This window comes from Brachyhypopomus gauderio, chromosome 1, assembly GCF_052324685.1.
Source record: "Brachyhypopomus gauderio isolate BG-103 chromosome 1, BGAUD_0.2, whole genome shotgun sequence".
NCBI lineage: Eukaryota > Metazoa > Chordata > Actinopteri > Gymnotiformes > Hypopomidae > Brachyhypopomus > Brachyhypopomus gauderio.
Window position 1 is genome coordinate 4,185,809 of NC_135211.1, and position 14,862 is coordinate 4,200,670.

Sequence of the window (14,862 nt, forward strand, 5' to 3'; positions counted from 1 at the left end):
CCTTGACTCACATATGAGCTTCCTCATCGATAGGGTTTAATTTGACGTTGGTCCACTCTTTGCATCTAGAACAGCTTCAACTCTTCTGGGAAGGCTGTCCACAAGGTTTAGGAATGTGTTTATAGGGATTTTTGACCATTCGTCCAGAATAGGGAGTTTTTCCTCGCCACTGTCGCCTTTGGCTTGCTCATTAGGGTTCTGGACCCATAGTATTGTTAACCTTGTAAACCCTGTAAAGCTGCTTTGCGACAACTTGAGTTGTTAAAAGCGCTATACAAATAAACTTTGATTGATTGATTGATTGATTGAAGGTCAGAGGTCACATACTGATGTTGGACAAGAAGGCCAGACTCTCAGTCTCCGCACTATTTCATCCCAAAGGTGTTCTATCGGGTTGAGGTCAAGACTCTGTGCAGGCCAGTCAAGTTCATCCACATCAGACTCTGCCATCCATGTCTTTATGGACCTTGCTTTGTGTACTGGTGTAGAGTCATGTTGGAAGAAGAAGGGGCCAGCTCCAAACTGTTCCCACAAAGTTGAACACATGGAATTGTTCAAACTGTCTTGGTATGTTGAAGCATTCAAAGTTCCTTTCACTGGAACTAAGGGGCCAAGCCCAGCTCCTGAAAACCAACCCCACACCATAATCCCTCCGCCAAACTATACACTTGGCACAATGCAGTCAGACAAGTACCGTTCTCCTGGCAACCGCCAAACCCAGACTCGTCCATCAGATTGCCAGATGGATAAGCACGATTTGTCACTCCAGAGAACGCACCTCCACTGCTCTAGAGTCCACTGGTGGCGTGGTTTACACCACTGCATCTGACATTTTGCATTGCACTTGGTGATGTATGGCTTGGATGCAGCTGCTCAACCTTGGAAACCCATTCCATGAAGCTCTCTGCACACTGTTCTTGAGCTAATCTGAAGGCCACATGAAGTTTGGATGTAGTGACTGTAGTGACTGTAGTGATTGAAAGTTGGCAACCTCTTTGAACTATGTGCTTCAGCATCCACTGACCCCGCTCCGTCAGTTACATGGCCTACCACTTCATGGCTGAGTTGTTGTCATTTCCAAACACCTCCATTTTCTTATAATACTGCTGACAGTTGACTGTGGAATATTTAGGAGCAAGGACATTTCATGACTTGATTTGTTGCACAGGTGGCATCCTACCACAGCTGGAATTCACTGAGCTGCTGAGAGCGACCCATTCTTTCACAAATGTTTGTAAAAACAGTCTGCATGCCTAGGTGCTTAATTTTATACACCTATGCCCATGGAAGTGATTGGAACTGATTCCGATAATTTGGATGGGTGAGCGAATAAATAAAAAATACAGGGCTTGAACCAGCCAAGAGACACAGGTTTGAAAACTCGTTTTCGCCCCCTACTGTGCAATTTGGTTAGGAATACACCCGAGCTAAACTATCAAGGTGAAAGTCATCATAGTTTGCTTACCTATTTTGACCCAGTTCCCAACCCAACTTTAAGAATAGATTAATGGCGATATTTTTTATATCGCCCGATAAGAGTATCACATTATCAAACGCCGTTAACGCCGATAATAGCGATATCAGCCGACCACTACTTATTATTAATAAAATGTATTTAATGTTTCACTTGATCCAGTGATCCTGGCCTCAGCAGGATAGGGTTTTTTACCTTGTCCTTGGCTCTTCCAGGGTAACGTAACCTTCTCCTGCTCTGGGCCCTCGGTGGTGTCAGCCTCCTTCATCAGCTCCAGCAGAAGCTTCTTGCAGCTTCCCGTGGAAGGTCCTGAAGGCATGGATAAGGAGGACGGGGCGGAGGCAGCGGGCGACCTCACGTGGTCCGCCGCCTTCCAGTTCCGCACGTGGAACCACGCGGGCATGCTGATGTGGAACGGCCTGCAGGGGGCGCAATCGCTAACGCTCCTACTCACCGACGGGCAGCTCAGGCTCACACACCACAGATCAGCGCTGCAGAGCTCCGAGATCACCGTCGGTGAGTGTGTTTGTGTGTGTGTGTGTGTGTGTGTGTGTGTGTGTGTGTGTGTGTGTGTGTGTTTGTGAGAGAGGGAGAGCGAGGGGGATGACATTTTGAGGTTGAGCGTCTATACTGCTGCCGTATTTACAATGAATTTATAATATATTCATAAGAATGTCTATCCAAATTTTACCATGGATTTTAATTCTTCTTTTGGTAAACATTTCATTTGCCAGTGTGTTGTACTGACCTAGGTTGTAAAAGCAGTCAGACACAAACTGTAGCTAGGACTTCACCATCAAAAAGAAGTTTTATCCACTCAGCTCTTCTGTCCTCTGAGGCAGCTTGGTAATATAGCTCTTTGTGCTGGTCTGTGCAGCTAACAACAGATCGGTTCCTGTGCTTAGCCCTTAGCTTTGACGAAATGCTAGCAAGTCTGCTGCTTGCAAGAAAAAAGACCCATCTTCACAAAGGTAGTTCTTAAGCCATGGGTGCAGATTCCATGGGTGGAGATACCGTGGGTGGAGATGGGGCAGTGTAATTCCAGTGACACTTTTAGTGATGTGTGTAAGTGGGACAAATCTGAATGGCATGATTTAGCTGAGGTTTTCTTACAAAGTCAGCCCACCCGAAACTGACTGGACTGTCACAGTTTGTAGGTTGGTAGGCACTCTAGATATCCAAATGTACGTTCACAAGCTCTGACATTTTTCACAAGGCTCCTTGCAAAATTACCCAGTGTATATATGTTCATTTTATATACTGTAAGATACCATGTAAGCTTATTTAGTCTTATTGAGCCTACAGCTTCTCTGTTTGTGACTCAAGAGAAATTGCAGATTTACCTCTGATCATCAACACAGTCTCACTCCACTATATCACTGCATATGCATGCAATCAGCATTAGCGTTAGCATGCTAACATGGTGCCGCATCCTTCCTCAGGGCGCAGCTTGAATGACGGCCAATGGCACTTCGTATCAGTCAAGCTGAAGGGGCTCCAGGCATCAGTCGCTCTTGACAACGAGCCCCCATCCAGCATATTACTCAGTGACTACAGCCGGCCTGGGAGGACCCTGCTAATCGGCGGTAAAGCTAGCATTAACACTTGGCTAATGCTAACAGTAATGGTGCCACTGCTATAAAACTCAATACAGAACTTAAATGGTGCTCTGACTTCTCTGTTTTCTGACTGATTTTTCTATATAACTTTGTGAATTGTTAATTGGTCTGTGAAGTGTACATTGCTTTATACAGTATACATTGCTTCATGATCGTTTTTATACATTGTGTAACAGCCCACTGCAACATCTTTGTAGGAACCAAAGTTTGAACTGTACTTCAATAAATACAAGAAATATTTCAGTTTTTTGCAGCTTTTGCTAATTATTAAACATCCAAACTTATTAGTATTCCACGTAGAATCAGTGTCAAAGTTAAATATATGTATATAGTATCAGTAAGAAGCCTGAAGATGTAGCCCAGTTGGTAATGTGTTGAATATAGTGTGACACTTTGGTTGGTGCACTGGCTGTACAGCTATCAAATGAACATTTTAGTGTTTCTCGTATGTCCACTATTGAACACTTGCAAAGTGTGGTAGGTTATATTTATTCAGGATCAATGTAGGTGGCCATAGGTGGCATCACTAATAGATTGGAACACCACGATGTTACCATACAGTATGAATAGATTTTAAAAACCTTATCAAAGTTACATTTAAATTTATAGAATTGTGTGATTTGCTGTTATTGGATATTCATGTACTAAATTATGGTTTTAACAAGTATTCTTGTATTTACAAGCAATCATGTGAAGCGATGTGAAGTATATTGCACAGGGTGATTTTATGAATTTATGGTTTAGAATTATATTACAGTAGGTGATAACAGATGTGCACGTGCCAGATTTCATTTTTTGTTTCTGTGTTTAAATGGGGTGAAAAAATGTCTGGGAACATTCAATGTCACAACACCTAGCCTCTTCATAAGATTTACGCTAGACAGTATTTCACCTAGAAAGTGTGTGTGTGTGTGTGTGTGTGTGTGTGTGTGTGTGTGTGTGTGTGTGTGTGTGTGTGTGTGTGACTGCAGAAGTGCATGCACGTGTGTGTATGTGTGTGTGAGAGAGAGAGTGTGAGTGCATTTGTTGTTGAGTGCATTTGTGTGGCTGCAGTGTGAGGCTGTGTGTGTGTGTGTGTGTGTGTGTGTGTGTGTGTGTGTGTGTGTGTGTGTATGTGCAGTGTTTTCAGTGTCTGTTGCTTAATCAGTGGAAGAGCAGATGGCGTTCTACAGTGTCACGGGTTTGCAGTAAAATGAAATATCACAGTTTGCAACCTTCGCCTTACAGTGACTGATGGTGCAGTCATTCTGCTGATAAATATAGTCTAAAGCCTTAGCTAACCTACCACTTCTGCCCTCCAACGATTTACCATCGTCTTTTCTGACCTGAGATTTACAGTGTTGGCATGTTCTGATCATTACATGTGCTGATCTAAATTACCTTTTTATTTGATTATGAACTTTTCTGGTGTCCATTGTTTTTTTATTTGATTATTTTTATATCTCCCAGGTTGTTCACCAGCGATGGCCAGTCAGGGCTGTAGGAACCCCACACTGACCTATCAAGGCTGCATGCGATCCATTGTCATCAACAACTATTCAATAGACTTGTACCGTGTACAGCAAGGCCTTCTGGGTAACTACAGTGAGCTCCAGATTGACATCTGTGATATCCGGGACAGGTACCCTTTCTTTCATATAATAGCAATTAAGTATCACTATTTGAAGTTGGGTATTTTTTTTTCCATTGTCTTGAAAATGAATGAGAATGAACACATTCTTGTTTGATTTCTCAGAACATTTTCACTACAGCAAGCCACTGTGGGTAAGGATTGTCCTAATTTGCAAAATGATTTTTATGCATCTTTTTTTTCCCTCATGAATCTCAAAAATATGCAATTTTTTTGGGCTTTGCTAATTACCTGTGTATGTCTGATAAGCACCATAAATATCATTACACAGTTCCTGCATAATAAGCAAATAATTAAATGGCCAAAGTCTCCGTAGCACCAGTGCATTCTGGGATAGAGGATCAGTGAGACGTTTGAGGCTCCTGAGTTGAGGCTTTGAGAGAGCAGAGTAGAATCTGAGGTAATCAGAGAGACGAAGAATAGAGATTACAGCTACAGTTTGAAGAATTAGCACCTCAGCACGTAATGCTTCTGTGTGTGTGTGTGTGTGTGTGTGTGTGCGAGTGTGTGTGTGTATAAATACGTGAGAGCGCACGTCCTCGTCTGATGCGATGCTGCGGAAGCCGACGGGCATTTACGAACGAAAATAAGACGACTTAAAAAGCTAGACGACGGATGAAACTTTGACCTCATCACATGCCTGGTGTCGCCAGCGGATGTTGCTTACTGTGCCAAAATCAAGCGGCGATGGGGAGAGATTCAGAATGGCAGAGATTTAGAACAGCAGGAAGAGAGCAGGAGGTAGATGATGGGGCGAGAGATGTGAGTGGAGGTGATAGAGACAGCCAGGGGGAGAGAGATAGAGAGGGGGAGAGAGACAGCCAGGGGGAGAGAGACAGAGAGGGGGAGAGAGACAGCCAGGGGGAGAGAGACAGAGAGGGGGAGAGAGACAGCCAGGGGGAGAGAGACAGAGAGGGGGAGAGAGACAGAGAGGGGGAGAGAGACAGCCAGGGGGAGAGAGACAGAGAGGGGGAGAGAGACAGCCAGGGGGAGAGAGACAGAGAGGGGGAGAGAGACAGCCAGGGGGAGAGAGACAGAGAGGGGGAGAGAGACAGCCAGTGGGAGAGAGACAGAGAGGGGGAAAGAGACAGAGAGGGGGAAAGAGACAGAGAGGGGGAGAGAGACAGCCAGGGTGAGAGAGACAGCCAGGGTGAGAGAGACAGCCAGTGGGAGAACCAAAGTCTTTCCGGCGTGCCTCTCTTGCACGCTAATGGTCCGTTTTTCAATCCCGTCTAATGCTTCTGCTTGGCACCGGGGCAGGCCCAGCTGTGGATAATCTACTGGAATGGGCTCCTGGCACCATCGTTATGGAGTGGGTGGAGGACGGGTGGAGCAGGGGTGGTGCTGTTGTTTCAGGAGCAGATTCCTGGAGGTCTGACTCAGCCCTGAACTTGTCGATGCGTTTTTTTTTTTTAAGTGTCTGGTAATATTCACTCCAAAAACGCTGCCCCGTGAACTTTCAACTCCTCCAGCAACATTTGGTGTTGTTAAGAGTCGCAGAAGACTACCGGCATCATCTCATTCCCCTTAAGCCTGACGCCAGTCTACACTGTATGTATTTATTGAAGTAGTACGTTTCCGGTGTTCTGAACTGCTTTTCTGAAGAACCTCGCTCAGTGAAACAGTCAGTTCAAATGGACGTTCCTGCTCAGTGATGGCCAAGTCTGAACAACCATGATCTTCTCAGTCTCATGTTGCTGGTTGAGACTTTATTTATGTGTAGTTTTTTTTATGGAAAAATTGTTTGCGTTGCACAGAAAATCACCTTTCTTTCAGCTCCTTTCTTCTTCTACGAGTCAAACAGGCGTGTACACTTGAACAATATTTAGGGAGGGAATTAAAGTGTAAGACCTGGAACTCCAGCTAAGAAATGTATGTTTGAATGATGTGGAAGCTACAGTGACCCTGCTTGGATTGTTGTCTTCATAAAAAACGTTAGCTACTGACATCAAAGCCCATTGATCACAGGGTGGACTTCCTCTCATCCGTAAATTATTGATGGATAGCTTGCTAGGCCTAGCCTAGCCTAGCCTAGCCTAGCGTTGGTCTTTTGCCCACCAGCCTGCGCTGTAGCTCTATGCGGTTGGTCGATGCAAACTTGGTCGACAGCCAGAGGAATCGGATGCCACAGAAAGCAGCCTTATACCCTTGTTACACAGAAGCCGTGTATGTGTGTGTGTGTGTGTGTGTGTGTGTGTGTGTGTATGTGTGTTTGAACGAATGACAATGAATGAAAAATGAATGTTGATCCTCCAAAGGCCTTTATACAGCTTGACATGAACCACATTGTCAAGTTTACTTGTCCGCATTCGGTCGGTAAGTAATAATTAACTCAGAAAATCAATTCATGAACATTGAACATATTCAAGGTAGAGTTTTTTTTTTTTTACTGATTTACTCTGATATTTTCTCCAGTTTGTCTCTTAGCTCACTCACTCCGCCATTGTAAAGTGTCATAGAGCGTCTTTGCTAATTAAAACCTGCAAGCAATTAAAGGTCTGTACACAGATTGAAAGTGCGAGTTAAAACCCGCCGTGTTTCTCACGGCCGCGGTTGGAAACATGGAACATAAACGTCGGTTTGTCCTAATCTGTGACATCCTTGGCCGCGTTCATAGGCTTGTCGCGAGAATACTACAGATGGCAGATCCCTGCAAGGCAGACGTTAGACAGCTTGCTAAGTACTGCTCGGTCTCAGTCGTCATAGGGGGCTTGGTTTGGGCTGGGATTGGAGCGGAGAACACGTGCTCGTCTTGCCCGGCTGGACTCTCGTCGTATATGCCGGGTCCTTGATCAGACTGGCTTCTGTGCGGAAGTGGGTGAAGCAGTTTCGAAATGCATGTTCACGCCATGCTCTCCGTGGCCCGGAGTGGCACATGTGCCTCACAAAAGATGGCATCACAGAAGAGGAAGGAGAAAGAGACAGAGGGAGAGAGGGAGGAGGTGGTGTTGAATGTGTGACTAAACCCATCACCCTGCCTCTTCCTCTCTCTCTCCTTCTCTCCCTCTCTCTCTCTCCTTCTCTGCCTTAAAATATGCTTTCACAAGAGCCTCTTGGCTTTTCTATGTTCTTTATACCACATAGTTACACAACCCGAGCAGTCTAATACATAATAATAAAGAATTCGTTTGTATGCACCGCCTTTTAAAATCTCGCCTGATTTATCATTCATTAAGGCTTTTTTTTTCCCCGCCTCTTTAGCCTATGTTCTGTATGTGAAACTTGAATCAGCTTTTCACCTCCTGCTTTCAGATATTTCTGCCACTATCGAGTCGAACAGCTGTTTTGTTCTCATAGTCATTGACATTCTGTTGCTGCATGCTTCTGTTTTTGTGGATTTTTTTTTTCTTTTCAGACTTTTCTCAGTAGATGAAATGAAATGAAGCCCAAGGCCTTCACCCACCCGCGTGTGCGTGCGTGTAGTGCTTGATTAAGGTGTGTGCACGACGCCTTACTCTTGTCTTGTTGTGTGGAGGGAAACGATACACACACACACATTGAAACTAGATGGCAGCAGGAATCCTGTCAGCGGCGAAAGCATTTCAGGTGTGTTCTGAGATGTAATCGGCACATATAATTACATGCCGTGCTGATTAAGGTCATGCTTTTTAATGATCAAAAGCAATCACCTGTGATTATCATTAGTGATTTGACATTTGGAAATATGTTTTTTAAAAATCATCTCAAAAATCTCCATTACATTTGGCATAAAATTCAACATAAAATCTGATCCCGACAGTCAGAAACAGAAAAACCTTTTCGCCGATGCTCATCTACTTGTGAGCGCCCTCTGGAGGCTGCATGTGTTGCGAATGTGTAAACAGCTGTGCTCTGAGAAACGCTATTGATGTGCACTTAATGGGATGAAGTCTGCCTGCTACACAGCCGCTCAGCTGTGACGCTGAGCTAAACGCCTCTATCTGTGAGCACCTGGTGACTTACCGGTGATGCGTTTTAAGAGTGACTTATACCTCGGACTGAGATCACCAGTAGGGTTTCAATAGAATCTGAAAGTTCTAGATCATTCCAAGACCGTGAATCTGAATTTCAGTTCTGCAAACTAAACACAACTTGGAGGCACTTTCTCAAAATGTTGGTTTACCTTTACTGCACCTAAGGAGTAATATCTGAAACTGAAACAGACCCAATTAAAATGTACATATATTTTTTTAATTTTTGAAAACTTTGAATTTTGAAATCAAAGAATTTTGAAAACTTTGAATTTTTTGAGCAACAACTCAAAACGAGTCAAATTCTGGCAGACAAGGTCCCGTGTCGGCTCCGTCCACATGTATGGGCAGGCAGAGAAGTGTGAAATCTTCTGTCACTGCAGTAACAACTTGATCGTTCATTTCTGCTGGTCCTGCAGTTTTTAGTCCACGGATCAGGTGTTCTGCGGTTTTGGTTGGTCGGGAAGAAATTTAGAATCCCCAGTATTGGAGATGGGGTCAATGCAAAATAAAGGTTCACCTGACTCTGACTCTAGAGCTTTTTAATATGTGGTTGAGACTGGGGGGAAATCGGATCTGTAGAACTCTACAGACGGAGGATAAGTTGGCCTGTGGTTTCATTTCGAATAATCTAATACTGTTTGCCTTATAAATGTGAGTATGACTGCACGTTTGGCCTGAAATAAATTTTTTGTAATCCTGCACACATTTGCATAGTTAGCTGTTCTTGGTACCGTGATTATGGTTTAATGACCAGCAGGTGTTTGGTCAACACACCATAACTGTAATGCAATTAGCAGGACTGATGCACTGTGGTAATCACATTTGGGAATTGTATTATGGGCTTTGACTCGTTGCTAAGGGACTTACATCAGGGGCTTTGACTCTGCTGTATAAGCACATGGGCCACACTTCACTTTGCTGCGTAAGCTGTATTATGGTGTTTGACTCTATATATACATACATACAGTATATAAACTAGTTATTTGACACTTCAGCATGTGAGACATGGTGCTTTTTTGCAAGGGTAGTTTTTTAGTAGCTTTTAAATTGTATGATGCAAGCTTCTACATTGTAATTGTTTGACTCTGCTGTGTAATTATATAACTCTCATTGTGTGAGTTTCAATACATTATGCCATCAGTTCAGGCTTCTCCCGTGAGCTACGTCGCGGTGTTTGCTGGACGGCAGGTCGTCTCCGTAACCGGACGTCTTGTCTTGCAGGTGCACGCCCAGCTACTGCGAGCACGGGGCGGCCTGTTCGCAGACGTGGAGTGCCTTTCACTGCGAGTGTTCCGGGACCGGATACACTGGCGCCACCTGCCACAACTGTGAGTCCACACCAGTCTGGACCAGTCTGGACCAGACTGCACCAGTCCACACCAGTCCACACCAGTCCGCACCAGTCCACACCAGTCCGTACCAGTCCACACCAGTCCGGACCAGTCCACACCAGTCCGGACCAGTCCACACCAGCCAGCACTAGCAACCAAGTGTTATGGGCCGCTTGGCAATCTATGAATCCACGCGTTCTATGATGGTCACTCAGAGTTAACCCATGTGTTGGACTGCATCGTTAACATGGGACGTTAACATGTTTGTAACATGTTTAGATGTTTGTTGCATCTTTAGATGTTTAGACGTTTAGATCTTCCTTCTGTTTTTCCCCCTTTTTTAGTTTTTGTATGTGCATGTTTTTCGACTTTGTACAGCTTTATGGTTTATGTAACATTAATTCTTCGTTATTTTCTCTAGTTTGTCATACGAGCTCAGAATGGTCGTTGTTGTTTGCGTTTGGGTGAAAGTCAACACGGGGGGCACACGCACCAAAGGTGGCAGTTTGATTTGCCTCCCGTTGCCATAGTTACACAAGCCCGCCACCGATCACACTACACCTGCTCTCTCTCTGCACAACGGTACGGCTCTTCCTCGGGGTGAGAGGAATCACGCGCGCACTCAGGTCTGCAGCTTCACGTATTCTGCATCGTACCGCATCTGACTGCGCTAACGAAGGGCTTGATGGTTAGCCGATAGGGCTGGGGGAAGAGCGTCCCAAGGGGAGGAGCCTGCAGGCGTGTGATTCACGGTCGTAGCAGGACGCCCCGTAACCCTCGCTGTAAACGCATCTCTCCCGTAAACGAGATGTGATGCTGCGTTCTGCCTCGAGTTTAGCGTGCGTTTTTAGATCTGCGTTTGCGTATCCCGCTCCTGCGGGAGCTGCTGGGTTCGGCCTGTTCTCCCGTCCATATCCAGCTGATTCGGGCGCCGTGATGATGGGTAAATGCTGCAGCAAGCAGTGCTGATGGGATGTTTGTCTTCTCACAAATGAACTAGCGTAACCACTGGGTCACCGGGCCAGAGCGCGCTGTCCTAATCTAAGTTCTAATGGAAGGAGACTTGACCTTTGACCCATCTCCTGGTGATTTACTAATTAATTTGATCTCCCCCACGTGCAGCCATCTTTGAACCGTCGTGCGAGGCCCACAGACTGACGGGGAGTGCCTCCGGCTTCTTCTCCATCGACCCAGACGGCAGCGGTCCCTTGGCGCCCGCCATCGTGTACTGCAACATGACTGGTGAGACCCCCGCGGCAGCACACATGGAAACACACAGGTTTTAGGACCCGGGGGAGTCGAGATGGGTCGGCGCTGCTGGTAGGTGTGAGTGAACTCGGAAAGAAACGCATCCATTTCACATCGCAGTTGTGTTTGGCTTGTTGGTCGGCTTGTTTATGCTCTTATGGTGGATCCAGTTTCTCATGTTTTATCAGGCTATTGTTTGCTCCACCATAAAGTTGTCAAGACACACAAAACCTGCTACCGTCTTGTTTAGATCTTGCCATATCGGATTGGTGGGACGTGTTGTAAAGTGGCACGCTCATTCAGAGCCTTAGACAAACATTTCACTGCTATTTATCTCAAAGCCAACGTTCCAGAGGTGTGATCCTGCCTGCTCAAAACACATTAGCACAACATTCTCAAATGAGCACGCGTACGTTGTCGCTGGCACTGGAGGACGTCACGGAAAAAAAACTGCCGAACTGAACAATACGGCAAAATTGGTGAAGCTCCTCCCAGAAGCCCGCCTACAAATGCTGTTTCCTCCAATCAGATGGCCGGGTTCATTGGCAGCCCCTACTGATGGCGAGAAACCCTGCAGGTCATTGAAGGTCTGAACGTGGGCGTAGTGAACGAGCAGGCCTGTCACCAGAGGAGGGGTTTGAGAAGGAACTCTCAACTCTGGTCTGACCTCAAGGTTCGGCGCAGTGCCTCCCTGTTCTGAGAGACGAACACTGCCCAGCGATTCTGGCCCAGGGGGGCAACTGCAAACTCAGTGAAATATTACCCATCTCAAGAAAAATCACGATAAGAAAAGTCCCTCCCTCTCTACCTATCTCTATTTCTCCCCTCTCTCTCTCTCTCTCTCTCTCTCTCTCACTCTCTCTCTCTCCCCTCTCTCTCTCCCTCTCTCTCTCTCTCTCTCACTCTCTCTCTCCCTCTCTCTCTCTGTCTCTCTCCCCCCCCTCTTTCTCTCCCTCTCTCACTCTCTCCCGCTCTCCTCCCTCCCTCCCTCCCTCCCTCTCTCCCTCTCTCCCTCTCTCTCTCCCTCTCTCTCTCTCTCTCTCTCTCTCTCTCTCTCCCTCTCTCTCCCTCTCTCCCTCTCTCTCTCACTCTCTCTCTCCCTCTCCCTCTCTCCCTCTCTCTCTCTCTCTCTCTCCCTCTCCCTCTCTCCCTCTGTCTCTCTCTCCCTCTCTCTCTCTCTCTCTCCATCCCTCTCTCTCTCTCTCTCTCTCTCTCTCTCTCTCTCTCTCTCTCTCTCTCTCTCTCTCTCTCAGGTCCGGTACTCGGTACTTCTACACACTTCTTCACAAAGTTCACTTTGCTTGACCTCAATTAAAGGCCCTGTTAGGAATGGAAATGAAAGTGTGGCGCACACACACACACACACACACACACACACACTCGTGCACACAGAGCTCTCCCATGCTGGCGTTCGCCCCCCGCGTGATGTCTGTGGGACAGACGGACCCTGTCGCTGTGGTTTAGAGAGTCTGGGTGGGTTGTCGTGGAGTCCACGGTTCGGCGCCCCTGGAAACCGGCAGAAGCTTTAAATGCACATGGACCTCCGCGTATGTGTCACGATCCGGCGTACGCCCCGTGCTTTGGAGATCGAGCGGGAGCAAAGAGTTTCTAGCGTATCACAGCATCCCACATATTCGTTAAATTAGCGTCAATTGTTGGAATATGTGAAGCTGCATTAGTGAAATACAGGACCCCGCTGGAGAGATAACTGAAGCGTTTCTCCCCGAGTCATGGATGTGGTGTGTCATCACTCGGGTCGGAAGTACATTCTCACCGAGTTGAATGAGCACGTCTTAGACACCAACTACAGCTACTCATTCAGATTAGTTCTGGGAGCTTGGTCATTCCTACACAAAATATATCTGTGGAGTTCAAAAATGTCTTGTGAAGGGGCTGACCAGTGTTTGCTAGTGAAGATCAGCCACGCACCAAATGAAAAAACAATGAAACTACAGCTTCAGTTGGTGTTTGAAATAATTCAGACATACAGAGCTGTGTAGAAGTTAAATCCAAACCTTACCTCACCAAATGTCAAAACCTTAAAGTGTTTATAACTAAATAAATGGCGTTTGGGAAGTGAACTCTGTCATCTCTGTCATTTATTTTGTGACATTTCTGTTTATTTTTGATGATCCTTCACGTTCCCGCTCCCTTTTTCTCTTTATATATATATATATATATATATATATATATATATATATATATATATATATATATATATATATATATATATTTTACAACATGTTATCACAAAGCAGCTTTACAAACACGTGTCCAAAGCCCTAATGAGCAAACCAGGGGTGTCAAGGATCTCACAGAGCGGGGATTAGGAAGAAACCTTGGGAGGACCAGTACTCAACCCATCCTCCATTGGGCAGCCCAAGCTAGTAGAAGTTCATTTTAATAGTTCTAATATAGTATATGTCTAACGTTCGTAGGGTAAAACCCAGTTTAATTTAATGTGTGTGTGTGCGTGCGTGCGTGTGTGTGTGTGTGTGTGTGTGTGCGTGTCCAGAGGAGAAGGTGTGGATGGTGGTGGAACACAACGCCACAGGGCAGGTGGGCGTGACGGGCTCGTCCCTGCAGAAGCCTCACGTCATGAAGCTGAACTACAGCGCCAGCCCCACACAGCTGGCCATGCTGCTCCACCGCGCCGAGCAGTGTCAACAGGAAGTGATGTACCGCTGTAGGAAGTCCCGCCTCTTCAACTCCTGGGGTGAGCTGCGCTGGCATCTGGGCGACCTGCTCGTTTAGTTCACTATTTGTGGTGTGGTGTGTGTGGTGTGTGTGTGTGTGTGTGTGTGTGTGTGTGTGTGTGTGTGTGTGTGTGTGTGTGTGTGTGTGTGTGTAAACAGCATATGTTTTGTAAAAATGGTTTTAAACCACCGAAAAACCAACAAATTGATAAATGACAGTTATCTAATCAATAAATAAATTCTATCCCATTCTTATAGGAAACATAGACCATCCCGTGTGTTTCTCCTGACCTTTCCTGCTTGTTTAAGAGGTCTCACCTAACGATTGTACTAAACTGGAGCTTGTTCAATTCTCTCACGTTGCTCATTACTCCCTGGAAGTGTTATGAAAATGCAATCTAATTAATCTCAATCGATAGGAAATGGTGGCCTATATTGACCAGGTGTCAGTTGAAATTGCTCATTAATTAGCAGCAGGCATAGGGAATTGGCGTAATCGGTGCGGGATTAAGCTTTAGAGCTGAAAGAGCTGACTGTATACCAGTTCACCACCACTAGGGCTGTAGGCTTACGTCCAGCACGTGGTGCAAACACCACATTATCTGTGAGCACCTGTGGTAGTGGTGAGAACAAAGGCTGAGTGAATCTTTGCTTGGGGAGAAAGCAGAAGTTATTTTGCAGTCATTTATGTAAAATTAAAAAGTCTTAGCACTGTTTTGACTGTAGGGAAGCAAGTGACAAGAGGAATAAGTTAATTAAGAACTAGATAAATAAAAAATAAATAAATCTTTTAGCTTCACACTGTGTGTGTTTGAGACAGGCAGAGAGGACAAGCATACACAGTGGTCAAACAACAGTTCACCAAAAGGTCAGGCAAAGTAAAAAAAACAGGTCATGGGGTCACAGGGTCA

At 45.7% G+C, this 14,862-nt stretch overlaps 1 protein-coding gene across 1 annotated transcript in view; it reads left to right on the forward strand.

The window, feature by feature from the left end:
* Window positions 1-14,862, forward strand: part of cntnap5b (contactin associated protein family member 5b) — a 67,686-nt gene that overhangs the window by 39,398 nt on the left and 13,426 nt on the right. The window contains exons 8-13 of the mRNA XM_077013181.1: window positions 1,690-1,990; window positions 2,917-3,060; window positions 4,543-4,714; window positions 9,898-10,004; window positions 11,130-11,249; window positions 13,771-13,971. Coding sequence (XP_076869296.1) covers window positions 1,690-1,990; window positions 2,917-3,060; window positions 4,543-4,714; window positions 9,898-10,004; window positions 11,130-11,249; window positions 13,771-13,971 — 1,045 coding nt within the window. The remainder of the gene's footprint in view (window positions 1-1,689; window positions 1,991-2,916; window positions 3,061-4,542; window positions 4,715-9,897; window positions 10,005-11,129; window positions 11,250-13,770; window positions 13,972-14,862) is intronic.